A 27,170-nucleotide genomic window follows, 5' to 3' on the forward strand; every position below is an offset into this window, starting at 1 on the left:
ACATCTTGCATGAAAGTGATGAATTCAAACCCAGATGCTCTCTCTATTTAGCTCAACGATCTTCAGGTCCATGTAGACCTCCTCCTTGACACACTGAGTTCTGAACAATAGAATCTCCAAGCTTTGGAGCCTGGTTTCCCCTTAGAGGGCATTATCTTAATTTTCTCACAGCACTATATTCTGATTTACCTCTTTAAAAGTACTGATGTTCAGTGGAGTAACTTTAAGGTCTATTGTGAGACAACAAGAATGATAATACCTGGAATTATTATTGGTCAGGATGTTACTGATTTCAAGGGGTTTGACACTTGGGGTGGTCTTTTCAAGAACCAGATATGGCTATCGTTAGGTAGTTTTATTTACTTATAATAGGTAAAGAAGACAGAGGATTCACATCCAAAGCTCTGTCTCCCTGAAGGGATGCTTAGTCATTGCTTATATACACTATTTGGTTAATTACATGTTGATTTCTTCTTTGCAAGTTAGCTAAACTTATCCAGTTGCAATCCTAGTCAAGCACATTGGTTTCAGCTGCATCTGAAAAATTATTACATTTTAGCAAGAGTAGCATTTAGTAAGAACCAACCTTAAGTTTGTTGTCCTTTCTTAAAGGAGACAAGAAGTATTACGATGAAGACTCAAATAATGTTAGTGCTTCAACAATAAAGATTTTTTAAAAAATCACAAATAATGTTAGTGCCAAGTGTGTGGCATAAAAAATGACTGCTACAGGTCCCGTCTAGGCAGAGAAGACAGATGCACAACAGAGGTGACTGGGGGCCATGCAGGGCCAATTGCAGTAGGATGCTGGGTGGTGGGCTCATCATCTCCAGCCCTTCCCGTCTATAATCAGTAGGGTGGTCCATTACAGAAATGACATCACGGAGGGTTATATGAAGGAGGAAAAGGGGAAGGAGCAAAGCATTGACTACAAATGTCTTAATAATGAGCAAATATGGCAGGAAAAATATATTAAGTAAAATGACCATGCAAACAATTGAATCCCAGCAGGGTGGAACAGATTCTATGTAACATTCTGTGACAGAGAGCAAATCTGCACATATGCAAACTTAGACTGGTCAAAATTCAATCTCTGATTTAGCTCAGGTTTCTATAGCTAGATCCGGTAGCAGAAGCAGCTCCCCAGCTGTAACTCTAGTGTAATTGCCCTCAGGCCAAACACTAGTGTCCAAGGAGTAATTGAGACACCACAAACATTGGTTATTCAGTTGCCACAAATACAAATTGTTCAGGTAGCAGCAATTGGAGAGAGAGATGAATCTGCAGAATCAGAAGGTGTAATCAAATCTCATAATTGTAGAGAAATCATTTTATGAAGACACTTTATTAAAAAGTACTGAATGAACTTCCCTCTGCTGATGTGACTGGTGTTTTCAAGATTGAAGAAGAAAAATCAGAGGAATGAGAAATGCCATCTAACATTGTTACCATGGCAATACCGATTAGTATATGGTACATCAGACTAGCACAGGGCAATATGGTATATATGCTGCAGTAAGATATGATACAGTAGTAGCTTTGTCTTCTCTATTTATAGTAAAGCAACGCAGGTTTTGCATTAAATTGATCCATTTAAAAATGTATCATTAATACCTAACTTGTGTATTATAAAATGAAAATTGATTTTTTTATTAAAGTGAAATTTTTAGTGATAGCTGTCATATACTTTTGAAAAGTAAATATTTTGTTACTGAATATAGAAGACAATTTGGGGTTAAACTAAACAAGGAACAGTTTTTTTCTATTTCTATGTTCATATTTATGTTTTGTAAAAGTTTAAAACTTATTTTTGTTGTCTTTATAATGCATTCAAACATGATAAGACACAAATGTCTGTATTTGATTCTTGTTGGCTTTTGGTACCAAAAATTATATATCATAGTTACTAATCTAAAGGAAGTACATTTGTTTTCTAAATTATGTTTTAAATGTAATTTCACTACTCTCTACTAAGTTCATTTGTGTTGCAGTTTTTCCCTAAAAAATGGGAAAAAGATTTTTTTACCATACCAATCAGACAGGTCAATTTATTTAAATTATTAGTCACTAAACAAAGGCAGTCATCACATTTACTTTCTTAAATGACTTACATGAATTATATTAAGGTTCAGAGTGAGATTACAAGCATGGATGACACTTAAAATAAAGTTAGGGTTCAATGTTTGATAACAAGCAGGTAGATCTGACTATGGGATAATTTTTGATTCAAGCATGAAACAACGCACTGGATCAAAGTTTAGATTCATTTTGAAACCACAAACACAAAGACAGCCACTTGTTCGTGTGAGACAAAAACAGGAAATTTTCACTGGGAAAGGTTATGGTTCAGTGTGAGACACCATGCATGAAGACTGCTGGAATAAGGCTATTCTCAGTGTGAGAAACAATCCTGAATATGACTGTTGGAATGAGGTTAAGTTTCACTGGACAACACAAGCAATTAGATGGCTGCTCAAATAAGATTATGCTTCAGTTTAACACAACAAGCATACGATGAATGCCAGAGTGAATTTATTTATCAGTGTGAAACAAAAAAGTATCAAACTGACTGCTGAATGAGGTTAGGTTTGGTATGCAACAAGAAGAAAGAAAATCACCCTAGCCTGTTTTGCTCAGTGGTTAGAGCACCGGCCTGTGGACTGAAAGGTCCCGTGTTTAATTCCAGTCAAGGGTGTGTAACTCAGTTGCAAGCTTTATCACATCGATGTTTCTCTCTCTGTCTCTCCCCCTCCCACTCTCTCTTAAAAAAAATGGAAAAATATCCTCAGATGAGGATTAACTAATAATAATAATAACAGGCCTGAGGGCCGCACTGTAGGGCCGGCCCTGTTACCAGGCTCCGAGGAAGGGGCGGGGTTTAGGCTGCGTACTTCCGCTTCCTGTTCCCAGTGCAACTTCCAGTCCCCGCTTTGCTGTGGAGCGAAGAGGTTGTGGCTTCGGCAGGTTCCAGGCGATTCCAGGATGATCTAGGTTGTTTGCAACGACCGTCTGGGGAAGAAGGTCCGCGTCAAGTGCAACACCGATGACACCATTGGGGACCTCAAGAAGCTGATCGCAGCCCAAACGGGGACCCGTTGGAACAAGATCGTTCGTGTTGAAGAAGTGGTACACGATTTTTAAGGACCACGTTTCTCTGGGCGACTATGAAATCCATGATGGGATGAACCTGGAGCTGTATTACCAATAAAGCGGATTTCCTTCCTAGTCCCCTGTCCCCCCTCCCCTTTTCTCCTGCTCTCAGCCCCAGCACTGGAATGGATGCTTGTTTTTAAAGTCCTGTTAATAAAAACTTAGAACAGCAAAAAAATAAATAAATAAATAAATAATAATAATAACAGAACAGAAATTGGCAGAGTAGATTTTTTTAAAAAAACATATCTATGCTGCCTACAAGAACCTCACTTCAAATTTTAATGTGATTTTATTTTTTTTATTTTATTTTTTTTAAATGAATCTTTATTGTTCAGATTACAATTGTTTCTCCTTTTTCCCCACATATCTCCCCACCACCCAGTTCCTACCCCCCCCTCTTCCCTTACCTCCCCCCCCCGCTGTCCTTATCCATAGGTGTATGATTTTTGTCCAGTCTCTTCCCATACTCCCCACACAGACACCCCTTTCCCCCTGAGAATTATCAATCCACTCCCATTCTATGTCTCTGATTCTAATAAGTTTATCAGTTTATTCTGTTCCTCAGATTTTTAATTCACTTGACTTTTAGATTCACTTGTTGATAGATATGTATTTGTTGTTCATAATTTTTATCTTTCTTCTTCTTTTTCCTCTTTTTAAGGAATACCTTTCAGCATTTCATATAATGCTGGTTTGGTGGTGATGAACTCCTTTAGCTTTTTCTTATCTGTGAAGGTCTTTATCTGCCCTTCAATTCTGAATGATAACTTTGCTGGGTAGAGTAGTCTTGGTTGTAGGTTCCTGCTATTCATCACTTTGAATATTTCTTGCCACTCCCGTCTGGCCTGCATGGTTTCTGTTGAGAAATTAGCTGATAATCGTATGGGAGCTCCCTTGTAGGTAACTAACTGTTTTTCTCTTGCTGCTTGTAAGATTCTCTCTTTGTCTTTTGCTCTTGGCATTTTAATTATGATGTGTCTTGGTGTGGTCCTCTTTGGATTCCTTTTGTTTGGGGTTCTGTGCGCTTCCTGGACTTGTAAGTCTATTTCTTTCCTCAGGTGGGGGAAGTTTTCGTTCATTATTTCTTCAAATAGGTTTTCAGTGTCTTGCTCTCTCTCTTCTTCTGGTACCCCCATAATTCTGATGTTGGTTCGCTTGAAGTTGTCCCAGAGGCTTCTTACACTATCTTCAACTTTCTGAATTCTCTTCTCTTCATGCTTCTCTGGAGGAGTGTCATTGGCCTCTTTGTATTCCAAATCTTTGAGTTGATTCTTGCAATCCTCTGGTCTGCTTTTGGGTCTCTGTATAATATTTTTTATCTCAGTCAGTGTATGTTTAATTTCTAGTTGGTCCTCATGGAATTTATCGGCCTTTTCCATGAAATTCTTGAAAAACCTTATAACCGTGGTTTTGAACTCTATGTCCAATCGCTTGTTTTCCTCCATTTCTTTGGTTTGTGATCCGTTTCCTTGCCTTCTCATATTCTCTGCTTCCCTGAGTTGGTAGGGTAGTTTTGTGTACTAGGTGTCCCATTGGTTCAACGAGTCAGCCTCCCAGTTACTTGAGGTGGACACTCTTGGTGTACCCTTGTGTACTGTGTGTTCCCCAGCAGGAGCTACAGCAAGGGCTAGTTTTCTCCTCCTTTGCTTGGGCGGTTTTGGAGCAGTCTGACTGGAGCTGCAGTTTGTTAAGCTGCCACAGAACAGGCCATTTATATGCAAAAGCCGCTGTGTGGAGCCTGGGCGGGTTTGTAGAATGTGCGGGGCGGGGCCTCAGGGCGGGGCCTCAGGGCTGGGCGGGGTCTCAGGGCGTCACTAGGCTGGGGCGTGGCCAACGGCGATGGCTGCCGTCAGCCGTCTCTGCCTTTCCCGTTTCCAAGTCCCTGCGCCCCACGGTCCAGCGCAGTAAACAATGATTGCTGGGCGCACCACCGCAAAAAAGTCACTCTCACTTTCCGACCCGATGGCCGAGAGTCCAGCTTCTCCCCGTAGGTGTCTGGGTCCCCCGAGTGTCCCCAGAAACTGGATTTCAGAGTGATCGGGAGCTTGTCTCCCTGCGGGTTGAAGAAAAGCCGCGCACCCAGCCGCCCGCCGCCAGCCCGATTCGCGTGCCTCCGTACCTCAGCTTTTCAGCGATTGTGCTCCTTTCTGTTCTTAGTTGTCAGTCTTCCACTCAGCCAGCTTTCCCGTGGTTCTGGGTGGTAGACGTTTTTGTCTTTTAGTTGTGTTTTTGAAATTGTTGTGTGAGGCCGCAGATTAGTTGTTTAACTATGCCGCCATCTTGGTTCCTCCTGACTCCTTTAATGTGATTTTAAAGATTTATTTATTTTAAACATAGTTTTTTTTTCTTTTTTATCCTCACTGGAGGATATATTTTTACTGATTGTAGAGAGAGAAGAAAGGAGAGAGAGAGAGAGAGAGAGAGAGAGAGAGGAGAGAGAGAGAGAGAGAGAGAAGAGAGAGAGAGAGAGAGAGAGAGAGAGAGAGAGAGAGAGAGAGAGAGAGAGAGAGAGAGAGAGAGAGAGAAACATCGATGTGAGAAACATTAAGTAGCGACCACGGATGGAACCCGCAACCTAGGTATGTGCCCTGACCAGGAATCGACCCCACAACTTTTTGGTGCATGAGGCAATGCTGAAATCAACTGAGCCACACTGGCCAGGGTGTCATTTTAAGCATAGTTTTATGCTTCTTATTAAAAAAAACAACACCACATTTTTCCGGGGGGGGGGGGAGGTCAATGGGGGAAAAGGAGACATATGTACTACTATTTGTAATACTTTAAACAATAATTAAATAAAGTAAAACACATTTTTCCAAATATATTACAAAATAAAATAATTTTATAATGAACACAAATATTAGTGAACTTGGAAGCAAAAGAGCCTGGAATTGTAAAGGTTCTTTCAAGCCATCTAGTTTAATGACCCCATCATGGAAAACTTAATTTAACAATATCCCTAACCAATAATTTCCAAGTGGTGCTAAGATACTGCAAATGACAGGAGCCTTATTGCTTCTCAAGGTTGTCCATTCCTTAAATTGGCCAAAGACAGTTTCAGCCGACTGGTCTAAATTCTAAACCACAGAATGGTACTGTGGTAGTTTAATCCCTCTCCAGCATAGTAGGCCTTCAAGTACTTGAAGGAAATCTCCTATCTCTTTTATGTTTTTGTTCTCTAAACTACAAACATTTCAAACATTCATCACAAGGCATGGATCCAGTTCTTTCATCACCCACATTCCTTTCCTCTGGAATCACTCCAGAGGAATGCTCTTTTTTTGTTTTTGTTTTGTTTTGTGACATGATAGAAGTCAATTGGTAAAGATTTTTTAACATGCAATTTTATATTGAGTTTTTTCTTTATTGATTAAGGTATTACATATGTGTAAAGCCATAAAACAAATCTAAAAGTATCTAAAAGAATGGGAAGCATACCGCCCAGCTGGCGTGGCTTAATGGTTGAGCATCAACCTATGAAACAGAAGGTCATGGTTTGATTCCTGATGCCCAGGTTGCAGGCTCCATCCCTAGTGTGGGGCGTGCAGGAAGCAGCAGGTCAATGATTCTCTCTCATCACTGATGTTTCTATCTCTCTCTCCTTCACTCTTCCTCTCTGAAATCAATAAAAATATAAAAATTTTAAAAAGAAAGCATATGGAGTTTGATTTCTGAACACAATGGGATCAAACTATAAATTAATAACCCTATATAATAAAAGGCTAATATACAAATCAACTGAACGGCGGAACGACCAGTTGCTATGATGCGCACTGACCACCAGGGGGCAGACCCTCAATGCAGGAGCTGCCCCCTGGTGGTCAGTGCACTCCCACAGGGGGAGCACTGCTCAGCCAGAAGCCTGGCTCATGGCTGGCGAGCACAGTGGCAGTGGCAGGAGCCTCTCCCACCTCCACAGCAGTGCTAAAGATGTCAGACTGACGGCTTAGGCCCGTTCCCCGCCTAAGCTGTCAGTTGGACATCCCCCGAGGACTCCTGGACTGTGAGAGGGTGAAGGGGGCTGAGGGGACCCCCCAAGTGCATGAATTTTATGCACTGGGCCTCTAGTAGAAAGATAAGAAAAATCTCCAGACATCCAGAGTGTCTCGGCAGAGTATCATCCTGTGTACCAAAAGGTTGCCGGTTCGATTCCCTGTCAGGGCACATACCTGGGTTGCACGTTCTATACCTGGTCTGGGCACACATATGGAAGGCAACTGATCGATATTTCTTGCCCCCCCTCCCTTCCTCTCTCTTAAGCATGTTCTTGGGTGAGGATTGAAAAATCTCCAAACATGTGAGAAATAAGCAACACAATTTTAATTAATTTATAGAATTTCTACATAATAATAACAAGCATGTGGAAACTCAAACTGAAAATACAATATCATTTATAATTGCTTTAAAGAAAATGAGTACTTAGGAATATATTTATTAAACATGTACAGGATTTGAATGCAGAAAATTAAACAAATTTTGACGAAAGAAATCAAAGATCTAAATAAAGACACATAGTATGTTCATGCATTGGAAGACTAAACATAAAAATGATGTCAATTCTCCCCCAAATTGGTCTGTAAGTTTAATACTATTTTAAGCAAGAATTTTGTACCTATAGACAAACTTATTCCAAAATTAAGCAGACAAACACAAGTCCTGGGATAGCTAAAGAAATGCTGAAAAACAAACAAACAAACAAATGTGAGGAATCATTCTACTCAATATTTATATATACTATATAACTACAGTAATCAAGACAGTGTGGTATTGGAGAAAGGATAGATATCTAAGTCAATGCAACATAATAGAGGACACCAATATTCTCAAATATGACAAATATAAAAAATAAATTCAAAGGAGGAAGGCTAGCCTTTATAACAAATTGTGATCTAGCAATTGGACATTCATAGTCAAAATTTGAACCTGGACTTTAACCTCTGAAACTTACCAAAAATTAACTCAAAATGGACCACAGACTTAAATGTGAAATTGATCTTCAAAACTTTTAAAAGAGAACATAGGAGAAAATCTAAGGGTTCATAAAAAGTTCTTACATATGATGCCAAAACCACAATCCATAAATAAATTGGACTTCATCACAATTAAAAACTTTTGTCCTGAGAAAGCCCTTGTCAACAGAATGAAAAGACAAGCTACAAACTAGGAGGAAATGATTTGCAAGTCACATATCTGACAAAGGACTCATATCTAGAATATATAAAGAATTAACAAAGCTTAATCAAAACAGTTCAATTAAAAATGAGAAAAGACATTTCACTGAAGAGGATATAGAGATAGAAAATAAGCACATAAAAAGATTTTCACCATCAGTACCATTAGGGAAATACAAATTAAAACAAGTTAATATCACTATATATCTGTCAGATGGCTAAAATCAATTTAAAAACACCAAATACTAAGGAGGATGCAGAGAAACTGGATATATTCACAAATTGCTGATGGGAATGTAAATGTTACAGCCACTCTGGAAAACAGTTTATGAGAGTCTTTTTTTAAAAAATATATTTTTATTGATTTCAGAGAGGAAGGGAGAGGGAAAGAGAGATAGGAACATCAATGATGAGAGAGAATCATTGATTGGCTGCCTTCTGCACGTCCCATACTGGGGATCAAGCCCGAAACCTAGGTATGTGCCCTTTACCAGAATTGAACCTGTGACCCTTCAGTCCGCAGGCTGATGTTCTATCCACTGAGCCAAACCAGCTAGGGCTTTATGAGAGTCTTAAAAAACAAACCATACAATCCAGCAATCATACTTTTGGGCATTTATCCCAGATAAATGGAAATTTTTGTTTATACAACAACCTGTAAACCAATATTCACAGTAGTTTTATCCCTAAGAGCCTCAAGCTGGAAACAATCCTGATGTCCTTCATGGATGAATAGTACAAAAACTATGGAACAACCATATCAAGGAATATGACAATTAAAAGAAATTAACTATTAGTATTGGACATTCCCCAAAACTTGGATGATTCTCCAGAGAATGATGCTCAATGAAAAAAGCCAATCCCAAAAGGATATACAGTGTATGATTACATTTCTATAACATCTTGAAAAGACATAGTTATAGTAATATACAACATAGTAGTGGTCGCCAGGCATTAAGAAAGGAGAATAAGATGGAAATGGGTGTGTTCAAAAAAGGCAACATGAGGGATACTTATGGTGATGGAACTATTCTGTATCTTGACTGTGGCGGCAGATGCATGAACCTACACATGTGATAAAATTCCATAGAGCTAAATACACACACATGAAAAAAAGTAAATTGGGGAAATCTGGACAAGATGGATTGGTTGTGTCAATATTCTGATTTTGATACTGTACTGTAGTTTTGAAAGATGCTACCACTGTGGATAACTGGATAAAAAATACATGGGATCTCTCTGTATTTTTTCTTACAATCACATGTAAACCTACAATTATCTCAAAATAAAAAGTTTAATTAAAAAATCAATTGCAGCCCAGACAGTGTGGTTCAGTGGTTGAGCACTGACCTATGAACCAGGAGGCCATGGTTCGATTCCCAGTCAGGGCCTATGCCTGGGTTGTAGGCTTGATCCCCAGTGTGGGGCATGCAGGAGGCAGCCGCTCAATGAATCTCTATCATCATTGATGTTTCTGTCTCTCTCTCTCTGTCTCCTTTCCTCTCTGAAATCAATAAAATATATTTTGAAAAATCAATTGCAGTTCTACATACTAACAATGGACATGTGAAAACCAAAATTATACACATACTATCTTGTGCAGCCACTCCAAAGAAAATGAAATAGATATAACTCTAACAAAATATGCACAGGGTGACTGAGTGAGAACAAAGAGCCCAAAGGAGTTCTTATGTGGTGATGAAATATTTTTGTATTTTGATTGTAGTGGTGATTATACAAATCCTGACATGAGAAAAATCACTAGAGTAATACATATGCACACACACAAATTAATGCAGGCTAGAAAAATGATGAATGCTGAATTAGGCTGTGGTCTAGTTAACAGTAATGTACCAAAGTCAATTTCCAAGTTTTGATACTATACTGCATCTATGGAAAATGTTACCATTGGGGAAGCTAGGTGAAAGGCACAAGGTCTTATTTGTATTATTTTTGCAACTTCCTGTCCCTAATTGTTTCAAAATCAAATGTTAAAAATAAATGAGATGAGGCTAAGGAGAGGTTTCAGAAATGATTGGAGAAAACAAGCACTGCAAATGAATTAAGCTGAATCCAGTCTAGAACAAAGGGTTTATATGTGGCTCAAGTCTATATTTCTGTGGCCCCTTTTTTCAAGTAAGTAGTATTTTCATTGAATTACACAAGTAATACTTATATACATGTAGATATGCATACATATACACAGTAAAAAGTGTTAAAGTGTTATGCTATCCTTCCTACTGCCTTAACCAGAGTTAAACAATGTTGACTAATTCGATATATCTGCCCTTGTATTTTTTATGCATTCATACCCATGCATATTATGTCATTGATAAAATCATGATGCTACACAATAATCTAGTGTCTCTGAAACTTGTTTTTCCTTGACCATGTAGGTATGACAATGGCTCAATCAGTGTACATGAATCTGCTGAGTTCTGTAAATAGTTACACAGATGCCATAGTGATGTTCACTTGTGACAGTGAACAGACATTTTGAGAGGCCCTTAATACTCAGGCCAGCCCTCCTCTTGAAAACTTGGATGAGTTCTTCCTAAATCCACTTCTTAAAGATAGAATTTTAAAAGTTATAACTATAATGAAGTGTGAGCATTTCAATAGTCATGAAAACATGGTCAAGTTTGGGTTGGATTTGGTTTAGAATAAAAATGAGATGAAACCATGAAAGGGCTTTTAAGCCCACCAGCAAGAAAAAGTCATGAAAAGGGCAAATGAAAATCTGAGAAGACCTGCAATATCCAGGGCAAAGATAGACTAAGCGGAATCCTTAGAAATCACTATGAAGTGAAAGGTAAGAGCATCAGCGCAGTTCATGAATAAAGAAAAACACACATGACCCAGCAAATGTACCAGAAATGATATTTTGTGGGTTTGTTGGAACGCCATAGTGCATTGGTACTAGAGAAATAGGAATTAAACAAAAGTACGACGGGTTGGGTGGCCAGATTTTCTGTGGAGACAGTGAATGGTGGGCCTTCCATAAGGACTCTGTATACCAGTCCAGAACTTCTGCCCTCCACTCTGCTCTAGGGCTTTCCACAAAAGGAATCCCTGGGGAGCACCCCTTTCTAATTAGCTCAAGCCCTCAGGCTCTGCTCTTAAAAGCATGGGCTTGCCAACTGGGCCGTGTCCTGGGGAGGCCTTGCCAACAGGGCTGGTGCCATTGGTGGGACTATATTCCCTGCAAAGGCTCTGTGGCTGCAGGCAAGAAAGGCTGATAAAAATGGAGGGCGGGGCTATGCTGGAGGCCACACCCCGGGGAGCCGGCAAAGGGGCGGGGCTGTCTGTGGGTCTCAGAGGAGGGGCAGGAGCTGCTGCAGCGTCCTCCAGAGAGCTGCTAGGGAGGAGGCTGAGTGCGGAGCCGGGCAGGAGGGCTTCCAGGGCTGGCGGGTGGCTCCAGGCCTCCTGAACACCTGCCCTTGGCTCCTGCTCCTGCGGGTCCGCGGGGCCTGAGCCTGCCCGGCCCATGGCGGCATCCGCGGCTCTGTCGGTGGCGGCGGCGGCTGCGGCCCTGTCCGGTGTGGCGGTGCGACTTTCGCGCTTGGCCGCGGCCCGCGGCTCCTACGGCGCCTTCTGCAAGGGGCTCACGCGCACGCTGCTCACCTTCTTCGACCTGGCCTGGCGGCTGCGCGTGAACTTCCCCTACTTCTACATCGTGGCCTCCGTGATGTTCAACGTCCGCCTGCAGGTGCGGATCGAGTGAGCGCCTGTGGCCCCGGCGGCCCCGCAGGAGGGGGCCGCTCCCACCGCCCGCCCACATGGAGGACAGCCGGGCCGCCCAGGTCGCCGGGACGCGGCGCGGAAAGGAGGAGGGGTGGCCCGGGCCCCTGGACCCTAGAGCTCCACGAGAGGACGCTGGCCACCGAGCCGCCAGGGCCACCGAACCCCGGACCCAGGCGTGACCTGCGCACACGCGCAAGTTGCGGCCAGTGCAGCATTGCACGGAAACGGACAAAACGGGCCCTTTCCGTAGGGCTCCAGAAAATGTTCTGACTGCAGCCGACCTGTTGCCTCACATTGGCCAAAGTGGGAAACCAGAAAGAAATGCGGCTGCAGGGACTTGCTTTGACTGGTCTCAACCAAAAAGGTAGGCTGCCAGAGAGAGGTTGCACCTGCGGGCTGGAGGGAGGCGGTTGCCATGGCATCTAAACGTCTAGGCCCCTGGGGTTGTGCGGGGGGGGGGGGGGGGGGGGGGGCCTATGGAAGGACCCAAGGAAGCCAGCCCAGAAAGCTGCGGAGCGGAGGCAGAGTCACAGGCTCTTGGAGTCCCTTGCCATGATTCCAACTTGGGGGTGAGGGGTGGCTGTAGCTTAGGCATCTTGCATCTCAGCGATTCGGCCCACCACCCATGGAGACCTGGGTGTCCCCTCCCGCCCACAGCCAGCCCCTCCCCCACCTCTATTCCCGGAGGCCCAGGAGGTGTCACCTGAGCAAGAGGCAATGGAGGGGAACGGTCTGGGGTGGCCCATGGTACCACACTTCGCCCTCCTGGATAGGTAGCCTGGAACCCCAGGTCTGCCCCCTTCTCAGCACTCAGGCCCCGGGGCTCTCTGCAGCCCCCTGAATCCTGCCCCTGCTCTCCCTTTTGCTCCCCTCCTTCCTCTTTGAGGAAGAGTGGAAAGATGCCTTCCTCCCTAGCAGTCCCCCATTTTTGCTCTTCTGCCATCTCCAGCCCTCCCCTTGCCACAGAATGCCCTCCTTTGGCCCCGACAACGTCCAGGAGTGCCCTGTGAACCCACAGCACCTGGGAAAATGTGGATTTCCTTGAGCAGAGGCAGGTTTCAGGCTGGGGTGGGGAGAGCAGATGGAGAAGGGGCTTGTAGAGAAGGCAACACTTGGAGAACTGGGGCCCTCTCTGGGTAGGGAGGCAACTCTCAAGTCTCCATTTCTTTGTTTCAGGAACCAGTGTTTGTAGCCAGTGACTCGCCCCTTCTACAGCCTCATCAAGAGTCAAATCTGTGCCCAAGGACCCCCTGTCCCTAGAGCTTCCTGGTAGCAGCTGAGTGAAGGGCCTGGCTGAGGAGGAGATGAAGGGCCTGCCAGGCAGAGGCCCGAGGTATGGGGCAGCCCAGAGGTCTGGTTCTGGCATGGGGAAGGACAGGACGATGTCACTCCTAGCACACCAAGAGGGTGTTCTATTCTCTCTACCTGCTGACATGGGAAACTGGGGTTCTGGGAGGGGGCTCACATTTGCCCTTGTCACACAGATAAGAAGTGGTGGAGCTAAATCTTCCCTAAGGCCTGCACTTCCCCACCTGCACCCCAGTCTTCTGGAAGACCTGGCCCAGTGGGATGGGGCAGGGGATCACAAGGCTCCCAGGGGAGCTAGGGAGAGAGAGGTTCCGGGTGGGGAATGGGGGAACTAGCTTTCCTTGGAGTGGTATGGGCAGTCACAGGAAACACCAGGAGGACAGTCTGAGCTGAGATGGGCACTAGAGAGATGAGTCCAAGGATCCCCTGGGCAGCTAAGGCCCTCACCCACAGAGCCAGGTCTTCCCCCACACACACACCCCAGGCTTAACCAAGGGCTCCTCGACAGTTGGGCACAAGCCTCTCAGTTTGGGTGGGGGAGGTGGGGGTAGCTCCTGGGGACATGATGTGACCAGAGGGTAAAAGGATGAACTGGGGGTGGGTGGAGACAGGGAACCATGCACGACCCATCTCTCTGTCCCAGGCTCGGATCCCCCACACCCAGGATCACACAGGAGACTCTCCTCCAGATGGGCTTGGATTGGTCCTGGAGGCCCGGGCGTGCTGCTGACTGGTGTACCAGCATGGCCAGGAACAGCCCAGAGGGGAGCCAGGAGAGGCCCTGGCCCTCACCACCCACCCCCGGTCCCACATCTGCTGACACTGGTTGCTGTCAGCCCAAGTACTCAAGAGTTCCTGAGACTGAAAACCACAGTAGTGTGGTCAGCCCCAGGGACGGAGTGGCCCAGTCTCACCACATCTGCCCTTCTCAGCTGCCCAGATGGAGCCTGGGGCCTGGGTGAAGTACTCCTCCTGCTTCACCATAAGATTGGGGATCAAGGCTCCCACGTGCCCCCTGCAGTTTCCCACTAACAGGGCCTGATGGCTTCCTTCCTTATGCCAAATCACCTGGGAGCCCCTGGTCCTGGTGGCCCCTCCACCCCAGCCCTGTCCAACCAGGACCACTTCTGGGAGCCTTCCAGCCTGCCTGCCAACTCCACCCGTCGATCTCTGGGGACAGCCTCAGAAAAAGGAGAGCAACACGGGCTGTATAAGATGGGAGGAGGACCAGGGGCCTCCTTGGGGATGATACACAGATGTGCCCCTTTCAAGCCCAGGTCTCACCTCTGGGTGACTCGATCCTCAGCTCCAGCCTCTTCCTGGGCTGGCCAGGGAGGAAGAAGACCTGAGAATGGCATGAGGGAGGCTCCTCACTGAATGCGTGCTGGTGTCCCACAGGGAGAAATATGTCTCTGAACCTCAGGGTGCCCTGGCCTCATAGACCTGCTCCCCTGCCAGGAAGCTCTTCCCATCCAGGGGGACACGGGAGTCCTCTGTGGCTCTGGCTGTGGCTGTCTTTGCTCAAAGGGAATGGCTGGGGAAGGGGCCAGCCACCAGTCCTTAGCCTGTTCCTGCGCCGCTTTTCTTACCATTTTGGCCTTGAGTAGTGTGAGCTGCTTCTGCTTTTCCACCTCCTCCAACCCCACTGGGTCCTGGCTGCTTGACTGGCTCTCAGTGCACTTTACTTATTAGCCGTCTGTTTTCCAGGCGGCAATTCTACAGAATCAGACACCAACTTGAATAAGATGACTCAATTTTCTGTGTGTGTTCACTCTGTACTGGTCAGAAATGTTCTTGTTTCTGGTGTTGTTAAAACTTGTTGTCTAAGTTATTAAAAAGTTCTTAAGTTCAATAAAGTAAATAAAACTGGAGGACTCCTGTTTCTGGTGTGGTGCAATAGCCTTGGAGGACGGAGGGGCCAGTGGTGAGATCACCACTGATGCCCAGGAGCTGGGGAAGGGAGCTGCAGGTGGGTAGGGCCTCCTCAGAGGGCTACAGGTGGGTAGGGCCTCCTCAAGAGACGCTGGAGACCCCACTGGCCCTGGACCATTGCCCCCATGAGGGGAAGGCAGCAGCATAGGCCTGGCCCCGCGGGTGGCAATTGTCCCACTCACAACCTTGTTTGAAGAGACTAATACCTAAGTCTCAGCTTCATTTTAGAGCCTGGTGTAACAAGGTGCTTAATTAAATTGAACCCCAAGGGTGGGAAGAGGGAAGTGAGGTGAAATTGTCTGTCTGCTGATCATTGTGTTTCACCAGAAGCCCCTCTGCAGCAGCAGGTGGCAAGGTCCCCATCGCCTCCCTGCCGGCCACATGGGTGCAGAGTTTTGGTGGAGATAAATCACAGAAAAAGAAGCTTCCCTTCCCCCCACCTTAGATCCCAACTCCCATCGGAGCTCCACTCCCAGTGCCTCCCCAGAGAAGCCAGGCCAGGGGTGCTGCCTTCTGAGGCTGCTGCAGGGGAGAGGGTGGCAGGTGGGCAGAGGGCTGAGTGCAGGAGGCCTGGGGAGGAACACAGCAGCCAGGAGAGAGAAAAGCAAGTCCACAGGCTGCTGAAGGAAGGCGTCTTGAGGACACAGGATTGTGGTGACAAGGAGGAGCCCAGCCTGGGGAAGGGCCCTGGGTGCACCCCTCATCTGTCACCAAGATCTCCCCAGGGGCCAAAGCATCCTGATAGAACAGACCCTTTCAGCATCTGCCACCACAGGAAGGAAGGACCCAAGTGCCCTGAGCTTCCCACCCTTTGTCCAGATGGTCCAGTTCAGTCCCTGGTGGTCTCACGCCCACTCCAGGGATCATGTGGACTTGGCACACCAAGATGGGAGACGATCAGAACAGAGCTCCAAGGCCCTCTGAAGAGGGAGGACCACCATTCCCAGCTAGGCACACCTGTTCTGGTTAAGACCTGTGCCCTGGCCCAGCTGGCATGGCTACCTATGAACCAGGAGATCACAGTTTGATTCTCAGTCAGGGCACATGCCCAGGTTGCAGGCTCAATCCCCAGTGGGGGATGTGCAGGACACAGCCAATCAATGATTCTCTTTCATCATTGATGTTACTATTTCTCTCTCCCTCTCCCTCTCTGAAATTGATATAAATATATATTTTTTTAAAAAGACCTGTGCTCTGAGCCCAGCTCCTCCTGTGTAGGCATTCAAGGGGATGTTGTCCTGTCAACATTTGGCCTCAGGCCTTATCACCATGAGGAGAGAAAAACAGATGAAGGGAACTGGCGTGTAATGAGAACCTACTGAACCCCTGGCACTGTGATGGGTGGTTTGCTGCCATCATCCTACCTTATAATAGAGAAACATGCAAATTGACCGAACCTCTGCTACGCCCACGATTGGGCCAGCAGGAGGCTGGGGGGCGGGACTCCGGGTGGCCTATCCGGCCGTTGAGAAGATCAAGATGGCGGCGCCCAGTCCTCTTAGTTCCAGGGGTCCCTGGGGAGATCAGCAACCTGGGGGAGTCATGGCCGGGCCCATGCAGCCACTCCCGGGGGTCCCTGGGGCGATTGGTACCCCAGGGGGCGTGGCCGGGCCCATCCAGCTGCTCCCGGGGGTCCCTGGGGCGTGGCCGGGCCCATCCAGCCTCTGGGGGGGGGGTCCCTGGGGAGATCAGCAACCTAGGGGGGCGTGGCCGGGAGATCGGCAACCCGGGGGGCCTAGCCGGCCCATCCAGCCGTTCCCGGGTGTCCCTGGGGATATAAGCAACCTGCAGGGGCGTGACCGGGCCCATCCAGCCTCTCCCAAGGGTCCCTGGGGAGATCGGCACCCCGAGGAGGTGAGGCGGGACTCGCTCAGCTGCTCCCAGGGTCCCTGGGAACATTGCAGGCATGTGGTTGCTGAGACCCAGACCAAGCATCTGGCCACAGATTCAAGCTTTGCGGAGACCTAGGGCAGGGATCTGCCTCATCTGCAGAGAGACAGAGGTTCTGCAGTGCCCCCAAGACGTGGGTGGGCCCAGCCAGGGATCAAGGGGCATGGAAGGACTCCTGGCAGAGGGGCAAGGACCCTCACCCCTGAGGCGGGGGTTGAGGGGTGGTGCCACCTCAGTGGAGGGGTGCTGCACTGCAGGGTACTGGACTGACTGATGTGATTCAGAGAAGCTCCCAGTGCTAATGGGCCTAGCTCAGGCGGCCTTCACACTTCAGAGGCAGTGACTCCTGCTCCTGCCTTGACCCCAAAGCAAGCTCGCTACACCCTGCCCCATAGCAGAGCATGCCTAGGCAGTGAGTGGGAAGCCTTCCACCTGCTTCAGAGAAGGGGGGGCAGTAAAGAATGGGGGGAGAGGAAAGAATGTGGAGCATCCTCAATGAAGAGGTGCTTGAGAAAGAGGCTCGGAAGCCTGACTGGAAGGTTTGTTCTGTTTGCTGGGCGGCTGCCCCTTAGGAAGCGCAAAGAGCATGGCTCTGAGGGCTTCCTGTGTGCTGAGTGAAGTTCCACAGCCAACTGGAATTGGCCTCAGTTTCCTGGTCTGTAAAATGGATGAAGCGTGTCCCAGTGCCTTCACTGAGCTTTGATGGCCAATTGAGATACTATATAAAGAAAATGAGGGAAGAAGTGAGAAAGAAAAGGAAGGACAAGCAACACAAAAGAAAGACTGAAAGGAACCTGTAAACCCATTGTCACTTAAATAGGGAATATAGTCACTATTGTTGTAATGATGGTATGATGCCAGGTGGGTACTAGAAATATCGGGGAACACTTTGTAAAGTATATGCTTGTCTAACCACTATTCTGTAACTAATATAAAACCTGAAACCAATACAAAATAATGTTGAATGTAAAGAAATGAAAATTGGAGTGAAATTTTTATAAATTTCAAAGTTTAAATAAAAGCTGTAAAGGGCCAAAACTGGTTTGGCTCAGTGGATAGAGCGTCGGTCCGCGGACTGAAAGGTCCCAGGTTCGATTCTGGTCAAGGGCATGTACATTGGTTGCGGGCATGTCCCCAGTGGGGGATGTGCAGGAGGCAGCTGGTCGATGTTTCTCTCTCATCGACATTTCTAACTCTCTATCCCTCTCCCTTCCTCTCTGTAAAAAATCAATAAAATATATTTAAAAAAAAAAAGCTGTAAAGGAAGGAAGGGGAGAATAAAAAGTGTTTTTCATTTTGCCACTTCATTAAAAAGACAGTTGTCTTTATATGGTGCTTTTATACTTTTCTATAAGTGTAATAGAAAAGTATAAACCAGCTAGGCACACTGTATTAAAAGTATAAACCAGCTAGGCACACCTATAAGGCCTGAGGCCAAATGTTGACTCACCCTTGTCCTTGGATTGTACATTCTGCCCACCATTCCCATTATCTCATTTTAATTTCCGGGCAACTTAAAGACAAGATAAGTATTCCCTCCACTATTCAAAGAAAGGAAATCTTGGTGTCTGGTCCTAATGACTCAATCGTCAAGCCCTTATTGTAAAGCAGGGTTAGTAAAATTTTCTGTGCAGGGTCATATCTATACTAATAAAAGCCTTGGGGGTCATCAGGCCAGCAGGGGAGGGTATTTGGGGGCAATCAGGCCTGCAGAGGAGCAGTTAGGGGGCAATCAGGCCAGCAAGGGAGCAGTTAGGGGGCAATCAGGCAGGTAGGTGAGCGGTTAGGAGCCAGCGGTCCCGGATTGTGAGAGGGATGTCCAACTGCAGGTTTAGGCCTGATTCCACAGGGATCAGGCCTAAACCTGCAGTTGGACATCCCCCAAGGGGTCCCATATTAGAGAGGGTGCAAACTGGGCTGAGGGACACCCTCCCCAGTGCACGAATTTCGTGCACCGGGACTCTAGTCCTATATAATAAAAGGCTAATATGCAAATCGACCGAATGGTGGAACGACTGATCACTATGAAGCACACAGACCACCAGGGGGCAGATGCTCAATGCAGGAGCTGCCCCCTTGGTGATCAGTGCACTCCCACAGGGGGAGCGCTGCTCAGCCAGAAGCTGGGCTCACAGCTGGCAAGCACAGTGGCAGTGGTGGGAGCCTTTCCCACCTCCACAGCAGCACTAAGGATATCCAACTGCTGGCTTAGGCTGGCCCCCTTGGGAGTGGGCCTAAGTCATCAGTTGGACATCCCCCAAGGGCTCCTGGACTGTGAGAGGGTGGAGTCCAGGCTGAAGGATCCCCGCCCCCGAGTGCATGAATTTCATGCACTAGGCTTCTAGTCTATATATATAAAAGCCTAAGTGACCGGATAACTGGCCAGTAGCTATGATGCGTACTGACCACCAGGGGGCAGACACTCAATGCAAGAGATGACCCCTGGTGGTCAGTGGACTACCACAGTGGGAGCGCCGCTCAGCTGACAGACAGATGCCAGACAAAGGGCTGACTGCTGGTGAGCCTGTCCCAGGGACACTCGCGTGTGTGCCCGAATTGCGGTGGCAGGTGTGGCAGGGCTAGGATGAGCAGGAGCAGTAGGGCACCCAGCCCGGGCTTGGGCTCTTCCCAGGCCACCTACCACTTCATGCACTACTTCACGCTGTGTGAGATCAATGCGGACAGTGGGCTGGAACCTGATGAGTGGGTAAGGCCAGGCTGTGGCATCCTGGAGGTCCACTGATCCCCACAGGCCAGGCCGAGCGACCCCACCGGTGCATGACCAGGTCTCTAGTTTTATTATAATTCCACATCCATCTGATGGAGGAGGTCATTGGGAGGATGTGACCACCAGTTGACTCTTGAGCTGGACCTGGAAAATTGGGCCCTTTACCCTCACCCTTGTCCTTGGATTGTACATTCTGCCCACCATTCCCATAGGCAGAGCTGTTTCGAAGACAGAGCCTTGAGAGAGTAAGGTGTTGAGACGATCTGGACAATAGAGTGACTGAACAAGTTAGGGAATCTATGCAAACTTTAAGATTCTCGCAATCACTCAACAAGCCTCAAATGTTAGTTCCCTAGCTTATTTAACCTGTCCCCCACCAATCTGACTGGTCTGTCTCTATTCACTCTCCCCTTGTCCTCCATATTCCATGAGGTTGGGGGATGCATAAAATTTTGACTATATATCTTTCTAATAGATATATTTTATCAGTATAAACAGCCCCTCATGGACATGCTTAATGCATGATTCTTTGATTTGTTTTGTTGGAAAATGAAAATGCTATTTACTCAACCATTTCTCCAAGGCATCCTGGTCCTTCTTATTGGAGAACATCCTGTTTAGAGCCAAGATCTTATTTCTGTATCTGGCAAAAACCTGACCAAATCCAACACCCATCCATGATAACAATTTCCAACACATTTAGAACAGAAGGGAATTTCCTAAACCCGATAGTGTCTCCATAAACTTAAAAGCATTGTGCCCACAGCAGCTCTATATTCATTGACCCACCTATCTAGTATTGCACATAATACTTACTGGTGAAAAGGAATGTTTTCCTTAATATTGGCAATAATGCAAGATGTCAACTTTTGCCTATTCATTTCAAAATTGTACTGGAGTGTCTAGCCAGTGGGACAACCCCCCACCAAGACCACCCCATCGCAACAAAATGAAACCATCCTGATTGGAAAGAAAGACCTAAAACTATCTTTATTCACAGATGACATGATCCTATATGGAGAAATTGCCAAGAAATGACAAACTTCTTTTGTGATGTATGCAGTGAAGGGTGGATACAGCCTCTCAGTGTCTGCTCATACTCAGTTATATCTCCCTTGGAAAGCAGCCTGTGTCCACCCCAATATCAGAAACACTGCAGGAGGAGGAGGAGGCACTTCGTGTCCCCAGCTTGCCCACACAGTCCCCTGTTGGGAAAGCAGACCAATCTCAACAGCATAAGTGCCCTGTGTCTGTGTGGAGAAGCAAGTGTCCTGGGCTGGAGAGAGCTCCCCAAAGAGTAGGGGGAGGGGGGGAGGAGAGAAAAGCATTGTGCCCACAGCAGCTCTATATTCATTGACCCACCTATCTAGTTTTAGGCATTAGCAAAAGGAAAGATGAGGCCATCCCAGCAACCAGAGGACGGAAAAGCAGCAAACAGATCATAAACTGGAAGAGCCAGGGCCAGCCTTTTAGAAGAGCATACATAAGCTCAGGGGACAGAAGTTATGTCTCCCAGAGGTACCTGTGACAGTGGAGCAAGTGGGCCTCCGCTCAGTGCGGAGGGGGCAGGGTAACTGATGCAAGAATACACAATGAGAATGGGGGGATGAGGACAAATATGTGACACCTTAATCAATAAAGAAATTAAAAAAAACACAAATTGCCAAACCCAAGTAAAAAAAAAAAAAAGAATACACAATGACTGCCCAGGCCCCCCATCCCACTGCAGCACCATACACAGGAGAGAGCAGATTTTCTCTCTCTAGTGTGTTGAGCCCCTCAGAGGCCCCAGCAGGACCCACACAGCTCTTGTAAGAGCAGAGCTAAGGACGCCCCCTGGACACGAGAGGGACTGAACACATAAAGCCAGGGGAGGAGTATCCATGACAAAACATGTGGCCCCAAAACTGTGATGGCAGCAGGGCAGCCAAGTGAATATTCATGAACAGAGTAGAGGGGAGGTTTCGAATATCGAGTCAGGAGAAGAGTATAAGGCACTGCTCCATATCGTCAAGAAGAGAGCAGAGCCGAAACCGGTTTGGCTCAGTGGATAGAGCGTCGGTCTGTGGACTGAAAGGTCCCAGGTTCGATTCGGTCAAGGGCATGTACCTTGGTTGCGGGCACATCCCCAGTAGGGGGTGAGCAGGAGGCAGCTGGTCGATGTTTCTCTCTCATCGATGTTTCTACCTCTCTATCCCTCTCCCTTCCTCTCTGTAAAAAATCAATAAAATATATTTAAAAAAAAAAAGAAGAAGAAGAGAGCAGAATGGGCAGCAGTCCGTTCCAGCTCAGAGAGAAGATCAGCAGCATGAAATAGAAGATTCCAGCTGTGTTTCCATCCTTTGAGGGTACCGCTGTAACAGAGATTAATAGGATGTGTAGAAAGCAGAGCATTATTCTTCATCTTTGATCTGATATTCAGTTGGAGATCAGGGGCAAGTGTTCATCTCTGCATCTGGATTTTTCTCAGCACCACCGCCAGACACACACCTTTCATCGGGCCAGTTGGAATAGACACAAAACTCCTGATGGCAATTTTCTGCTGTGGATCAGGCCTTTTTGATTATATATATATATATATATATATATATATATATATATATATATATAATTGATTTCAGAGAGCAAGGGAGAGAGAGAAGTAGAAACATCAATGATGGGAGAGAACCATTGATCGGCTGCCTCCTGAACGCCCCACACTGGGGATCCAGCCTGCAACCTCCTGTCGCGAAATTGAACCGTGACCTCCTGGTGCATAGATTGATGCTCAACCACTGAGCCATGCCAACCGGGCCTGACTTATATTTTTGATTCACCGGTGGGCCTCTTCCGCAGATGAACTTCTCTCCTGGCCTAACAACGCTTGCCCTACCCCTGTGATATTGGAAGCTCAAAAGGTAGCCCTACCCCCATCCCATTAGTTCCAGAACAAGCCTAGGTCTCAGTTCTTTCCCCACTAGGCTGGATCAGACAGAGAGCTGGGATCTCTAGTGGATGGTAGGGTCATGTAGGACTGGTCTGCCACTCTCCCAGTGCCTGCCTAGTAGGAAACAGGAGTGATAGCACTCTTTAGGAAAAGAACAAAAGAGCTTTTGTGCCCCCCAGCAGGCTTGTTCACACTACCCTTGGGCTTGACTCTGAGCTCTGACCCTGGAGCCTTCTCCTTGGACACGGGATGTCCTGGGCTTCTGGACACATCAGTGCTACCCCTACATAAATGCTTGCTCTGGACCCAACCCTATACCGTCCCACATTCCCAGCAGTCCCAGCAGGCTTCCCCCAGCTCCTCCCAGGAAGAAGATCAGAATGGGCAAGTAGGACCAAGGCAATGGAAAGAGAGCCCTGAGGGGACCAAAGTCACTCCACGGGACATTCCAGCTATTACCTGGATGTAGAGCAGCGATTGAGTCGCTCCAGCAGGGCGATCAGACCCTCAGGAAACAATGGGTCTGGCCTCTACAGCCCAGAGTCCTGCTTAAGTACAGGTTTCACCAACCCAGAGGCTGATGTTTCTGTGAGCAGAAGAGGGTGCTACTGGCCTAGCCCTGCCTCCACAGGCCCTACACCTCAAGAGGCCCTTACTTTTGGTTGGCCGTGACGCACCAGGTTTTTCCTGGCATCTGGGTGTTTGGCACACAGTCTTAGGACCTCAGCCCTCGGGGCCTGCACCCCCAAAGGATGCCTAGGTGCTGCTCTCCCTGGCTGTCTCCTGGCTCGGCCCACCCTTACAGCAGGATCAAGGTCCGTCTCCTCAGACCTCACCCCAGCATCTGCACCCATCCATCCTTCTATGAGCAGCCCCCAGCCCCAAAAGAGCAGGCTGCCATCTGCTGTCCCTCCCTCAGCCTCATCCTCTGGTCTCAACCTGGCCTCTTCCACTGCCTAACGCCTCCTCCTGCCTCCTGCTCTGCTCCCAAATTTCCACAACCCTGAGCCCAGGGCTCACTCAACATCCCAGCATCTGGACCCAGAGGCAGTCTCTTTCCTCCCGTCTAGTGTTTCCGGTGCCTCTAGGCCTCCTGCTTGGCACCCACATTTGTCCTGGACCTGAGGCTGCTTGCGAGTCTGCGCACTGAACACCACTCAGCTCCCTGTTCCCTGAGACCTCTTCCCCAGCCCACCATGGAGGCCCATTCTGGTCCCTTGGCTGCCCTTCCCACCCACCCAGTCAGAAACAGGATGCCTACACAGTGTCTTCCCATAGAGGCCAGCAGAGCAGGTCCCTCTCTCTCTGGCCAGACAGCTCACGGAGGCCCACGACTGAGTTGTTTAATCTCCCCAAACAGCAGGCCGCCATGGCCCACGGCCTGCCCAAGGCAGTGAGACTACCAGTCAGAAGTCCCCAGGCTTGCTTCCCGCCCCCACCCTCACCCCCCACACAGGCATAATGCACCAGATTGGCTGCCTGGCTGACAAGGGCAGATGCCCCTGACCGCACACCAGTCACTGTTGCCGTCTCTAGGCTCTGTCCCACCTAGGCCACCTGCACCTGGAACCATGTTGGACCTGGGGCCCTCTCCCACTTCTGCAGAGCAGTCCCCAAGGCCACACCAGTCCCTTTTCCCTTGTCCTGCCACCGCCCTTTCTCAGAAGCCGCCCTCTGTGACCACAAGGACAACCCTCCCTGACTCTGGTCGCCACAGAGTCCAGCTACAACAACCGCTACTGCTCTTCCACCAACAACACTCCCTTCCACAGAAACCAGGAGTCTAGCCCATAAACCCCACCTTCCCCTCCCCCGCTCCCGCTTCCCCATGTACCAATGCATGCCATAGTCCCTCGGTGGCTCATTAAAGTTTAAACGGGATCCATGCTCCCAGGAAAGGCCTTCAGGACACCGTACAAATAGCTCACTGTGACAACCACAGGGCCTCAGTGGAGGCAAAGATCCTTGGCTGTTCACTTGGTAACATACATTTCCTGGACACCTCTCCATGCCCGACCCATGGTGGGCCCTGGGCACAGACCCCCCCCCCCCCCCAACCCCAGTGGACCAGTTAGAGAATCCTACAGAGAATATGTGAGTGCTCAGCAGTTTCGAGGATTGTATGAGGGCTCAGCCAGGAGGAATGTATCCCCCAAACCCAGGAAGTAACCTGGGGTGTGGGTTAACTCAGAACAACCAAACTGCCCAAAATAACACAATCAGAAGTAGACTTTACAGTTCCCAGAGACTGGCACCCAGAGAATCTTTTAAAAATTGTGTTATTAAAAAATAATAAAGGCAGGGGGTGAGGGTGGGAAATGTGACAAGAATGCCAATGGATGCACCTGACACAATGGGAAGGTAATTCCATTGAAGTTCCAAAAGTGCATTCAGTGCAACTTTTCTGGAAGGCCTTTTCTAAATAAAGCACTTCCCAGGTGAAGCCCATAGCAGATCTGAGCGTTTTGTAAAGCACATTTTATTCCAATGTGATGCAAGATCTTGATCCAGAGCCTGTGTGGTGTTTCCATCCTCCACTTCCTACTTCCCTCTATGGCAGGTTCTTTCCCCCAGGAGTGCAGAGGGCAGAGTGCCAGTCTGAGAGATCCAGCTCCATGGCTCACCTGCTATGGGGACGTGGGCGTGTCACGGCCATCCTCTGCACCTGTTTCCCCATGTGCCCCACAGACACAGTGATGCAGGCCCCAGGGGAGTAACATCACAGTCGAGGCAATGTTTTGAGAAGAGTAGACTCATTTCTCTTCTGTTTCTAGGTTCTCATGTTCTATGACCTCACCATCATAGCAAGTCTCCATTTACATGCCACCTGTGAGTTCCTGCAGTTCAAACATGTGCTGCTGGGCCAGCTTTTCCCCAATGTCAAATTTAATTTTAAAAAAATCAGACCATATCACCCCAAGAATCAAATGAAATTGCTAAAGCAGAGGCTCTACAACCACACGCTGACTTCACTCCCCCACTCTCTTCCTATGCCCAAGGACCTTCCTTCTCTTTCTTCTCTTCCCTTTACCAACACCTGCTGTGCCCAGGTGACTGGGGCTCTGAACTGTAGCCTTAGCAACACCCACCTGGGCTTTCTGATGTAGTTCAAGGGAACAGCCAGTAAGTGGCGACGCTCCACTGGCTGAGGCCAGACTGGGCCTGTGGGAAGGGACCTTTCACCCCTCTTAGACAGTCAGCTTCCTGTAAGTGATCGAAGCACGAGAAGGAGAGATACACGTTTTCAAAAGTTATACGTGGTGCGAGCTCTTGAACAAATAAGAACCTCTCACCTGAGTATGTGTTTCTGATTTCTACGCACGTTACAGCAGTGATTTGCAGATACGACCTGGGAGAAGGGCCCCTCCATAAGTCAGGGTCCTTTCAGAACACCAGTAATACTGGGAGATGGTCAGTCCCATCTTTCAACTTGGAAAGATGCGGTTTCAGCGGGCTTGGAAGAGGGAAAGAGCTGTGGTTGAACCCTGGCTTTCCAGGTCATGAGCAGGGTGAGTATGGCCAGGTCCCACAGACAGTCTGAGCTTCACTTTCTTCACGTGCAGAATGATTAGTACTTGAGAGGTCCTGTGAGGAATCGGTGAAATAGTGCACATCGCTCAGTGAACACTGAGCTCGGTGCCTGACACGCGGGAGGTGTCAGTGAAGGAGGACTAGTCTTTGTGAGCTATTAGCCTTATTCATCATCGGAGCTGTTCAGTCTCAGGGACATCCAAAGACAGCACTGAGTCCGTGTCAAGGGTCAAGGGCACAAACATCGTCGTTAGACACAGCAGCTCTACCACCTGACAAGGACTGTGGGAGCACCCCTTGGCCTCTCTGAGCCCTAGCTTCCTGGCTGGTAAAATTAGCTTGTGCACCTCAAGGGACATCATGGCAATCAAATGCCACTCTGTGTGTGTGTGGAAGTGCTTGGCACTTGGAAGGGCTCCATAGGTGGCAGCTGCTGAGGCGCTCTGCCAAACAGGAACACCAACAGCCCGAGCTCCCCACTCCCACCCACCCCCACCCACCCCGTGGAAACCACTCATTCCTTCCGCCTTCACCTTCTCTGAGCCTTAATAATCCGTTTCTCACAAGCTCTCACCCTCAGTTGCACCCATCAGGTAGCAGATATAGGGCAGTGGCTGGGAGGGGGGGGAGGCGGGGGGAGGGGGCGGGACAGTGACATAAACCAGGACATTCTATCCGTCAACATTTTTCTCAATTTGGAAAAGACAGTCACTCCATGACTTTGGTGATTGTACTACAGCTTAAATCCACACTGAGCCTCCCCGAAGCTCCCAGCCTTCCTCTGCTG

At 47.8% G+C, this 27,170-nt stretch overlaps 1 protein-coding gene and 2 pseudogenes across 1 annotated transcript; all 3 read left to right on the forward strand.

Moving 5' to 3' along the window:
• Nucleotides 1-981: 981 nt before the first annotated feature.
• Nucleotides 982-1,302, forward strand: LOC103304523 (cAMP-responsive element modulator-like; annotated as a pseudogene).
• A 1,594-nt stretch (nucleotides 1,303-2,896) lies between these two features.
• Nucleotides 2,897-3,322, forward strand: LOC103304519 (ubiquitin-like protein 5; annotated as a pseudogene).
• Nucleotides 3,323-11,684: 8,362 nt separating this feature from the next.
• LOC103304522 (small integral membrane protein 10-like protein 2A) lies at nucleotides 11,685-15,256 on the forward strand. The gene is made up of 3 exons (XM_028138763.2): nucleotides 11,685-12,432; nucleotides 13,245-13,401; nucleotides 14,020-15,256. The coding sequence occupies exon 1, from the start codon at nucleotides 11,812-11,814 to the stop codon at nucleotides 12,046-12,048; it is 237 nt and encodes a 78-aa protein (XP_027994564.1). The 5' UTR covers nucleotides 11,685-11,811; the 3' UTR covers nucleotides 12,049-12,432; nucleotides 13,245-13,401; nucleotides 14,020-15,256.
• The last annotated feature ends 11,914 nt before the right edge of the window (nucleotides 15,257-27,170 follow it).

This window comes from Eptesicus fuscus, chromosome 1 (genome assembly GCF_027574615.1).
Source record: "Eptesicus fuscus isolate TK198812 chromosome 1, DD_ASM_mEF_20220401, whole genome shotgun sequence".
In the NCBI taxonomy this organism is placed as follows: Eukaryota; Metazoa; Chordata; class Mammalia; order Chiroptera; family Vespertilionidae; genus Eptesicus; species Eptesicus fuscus.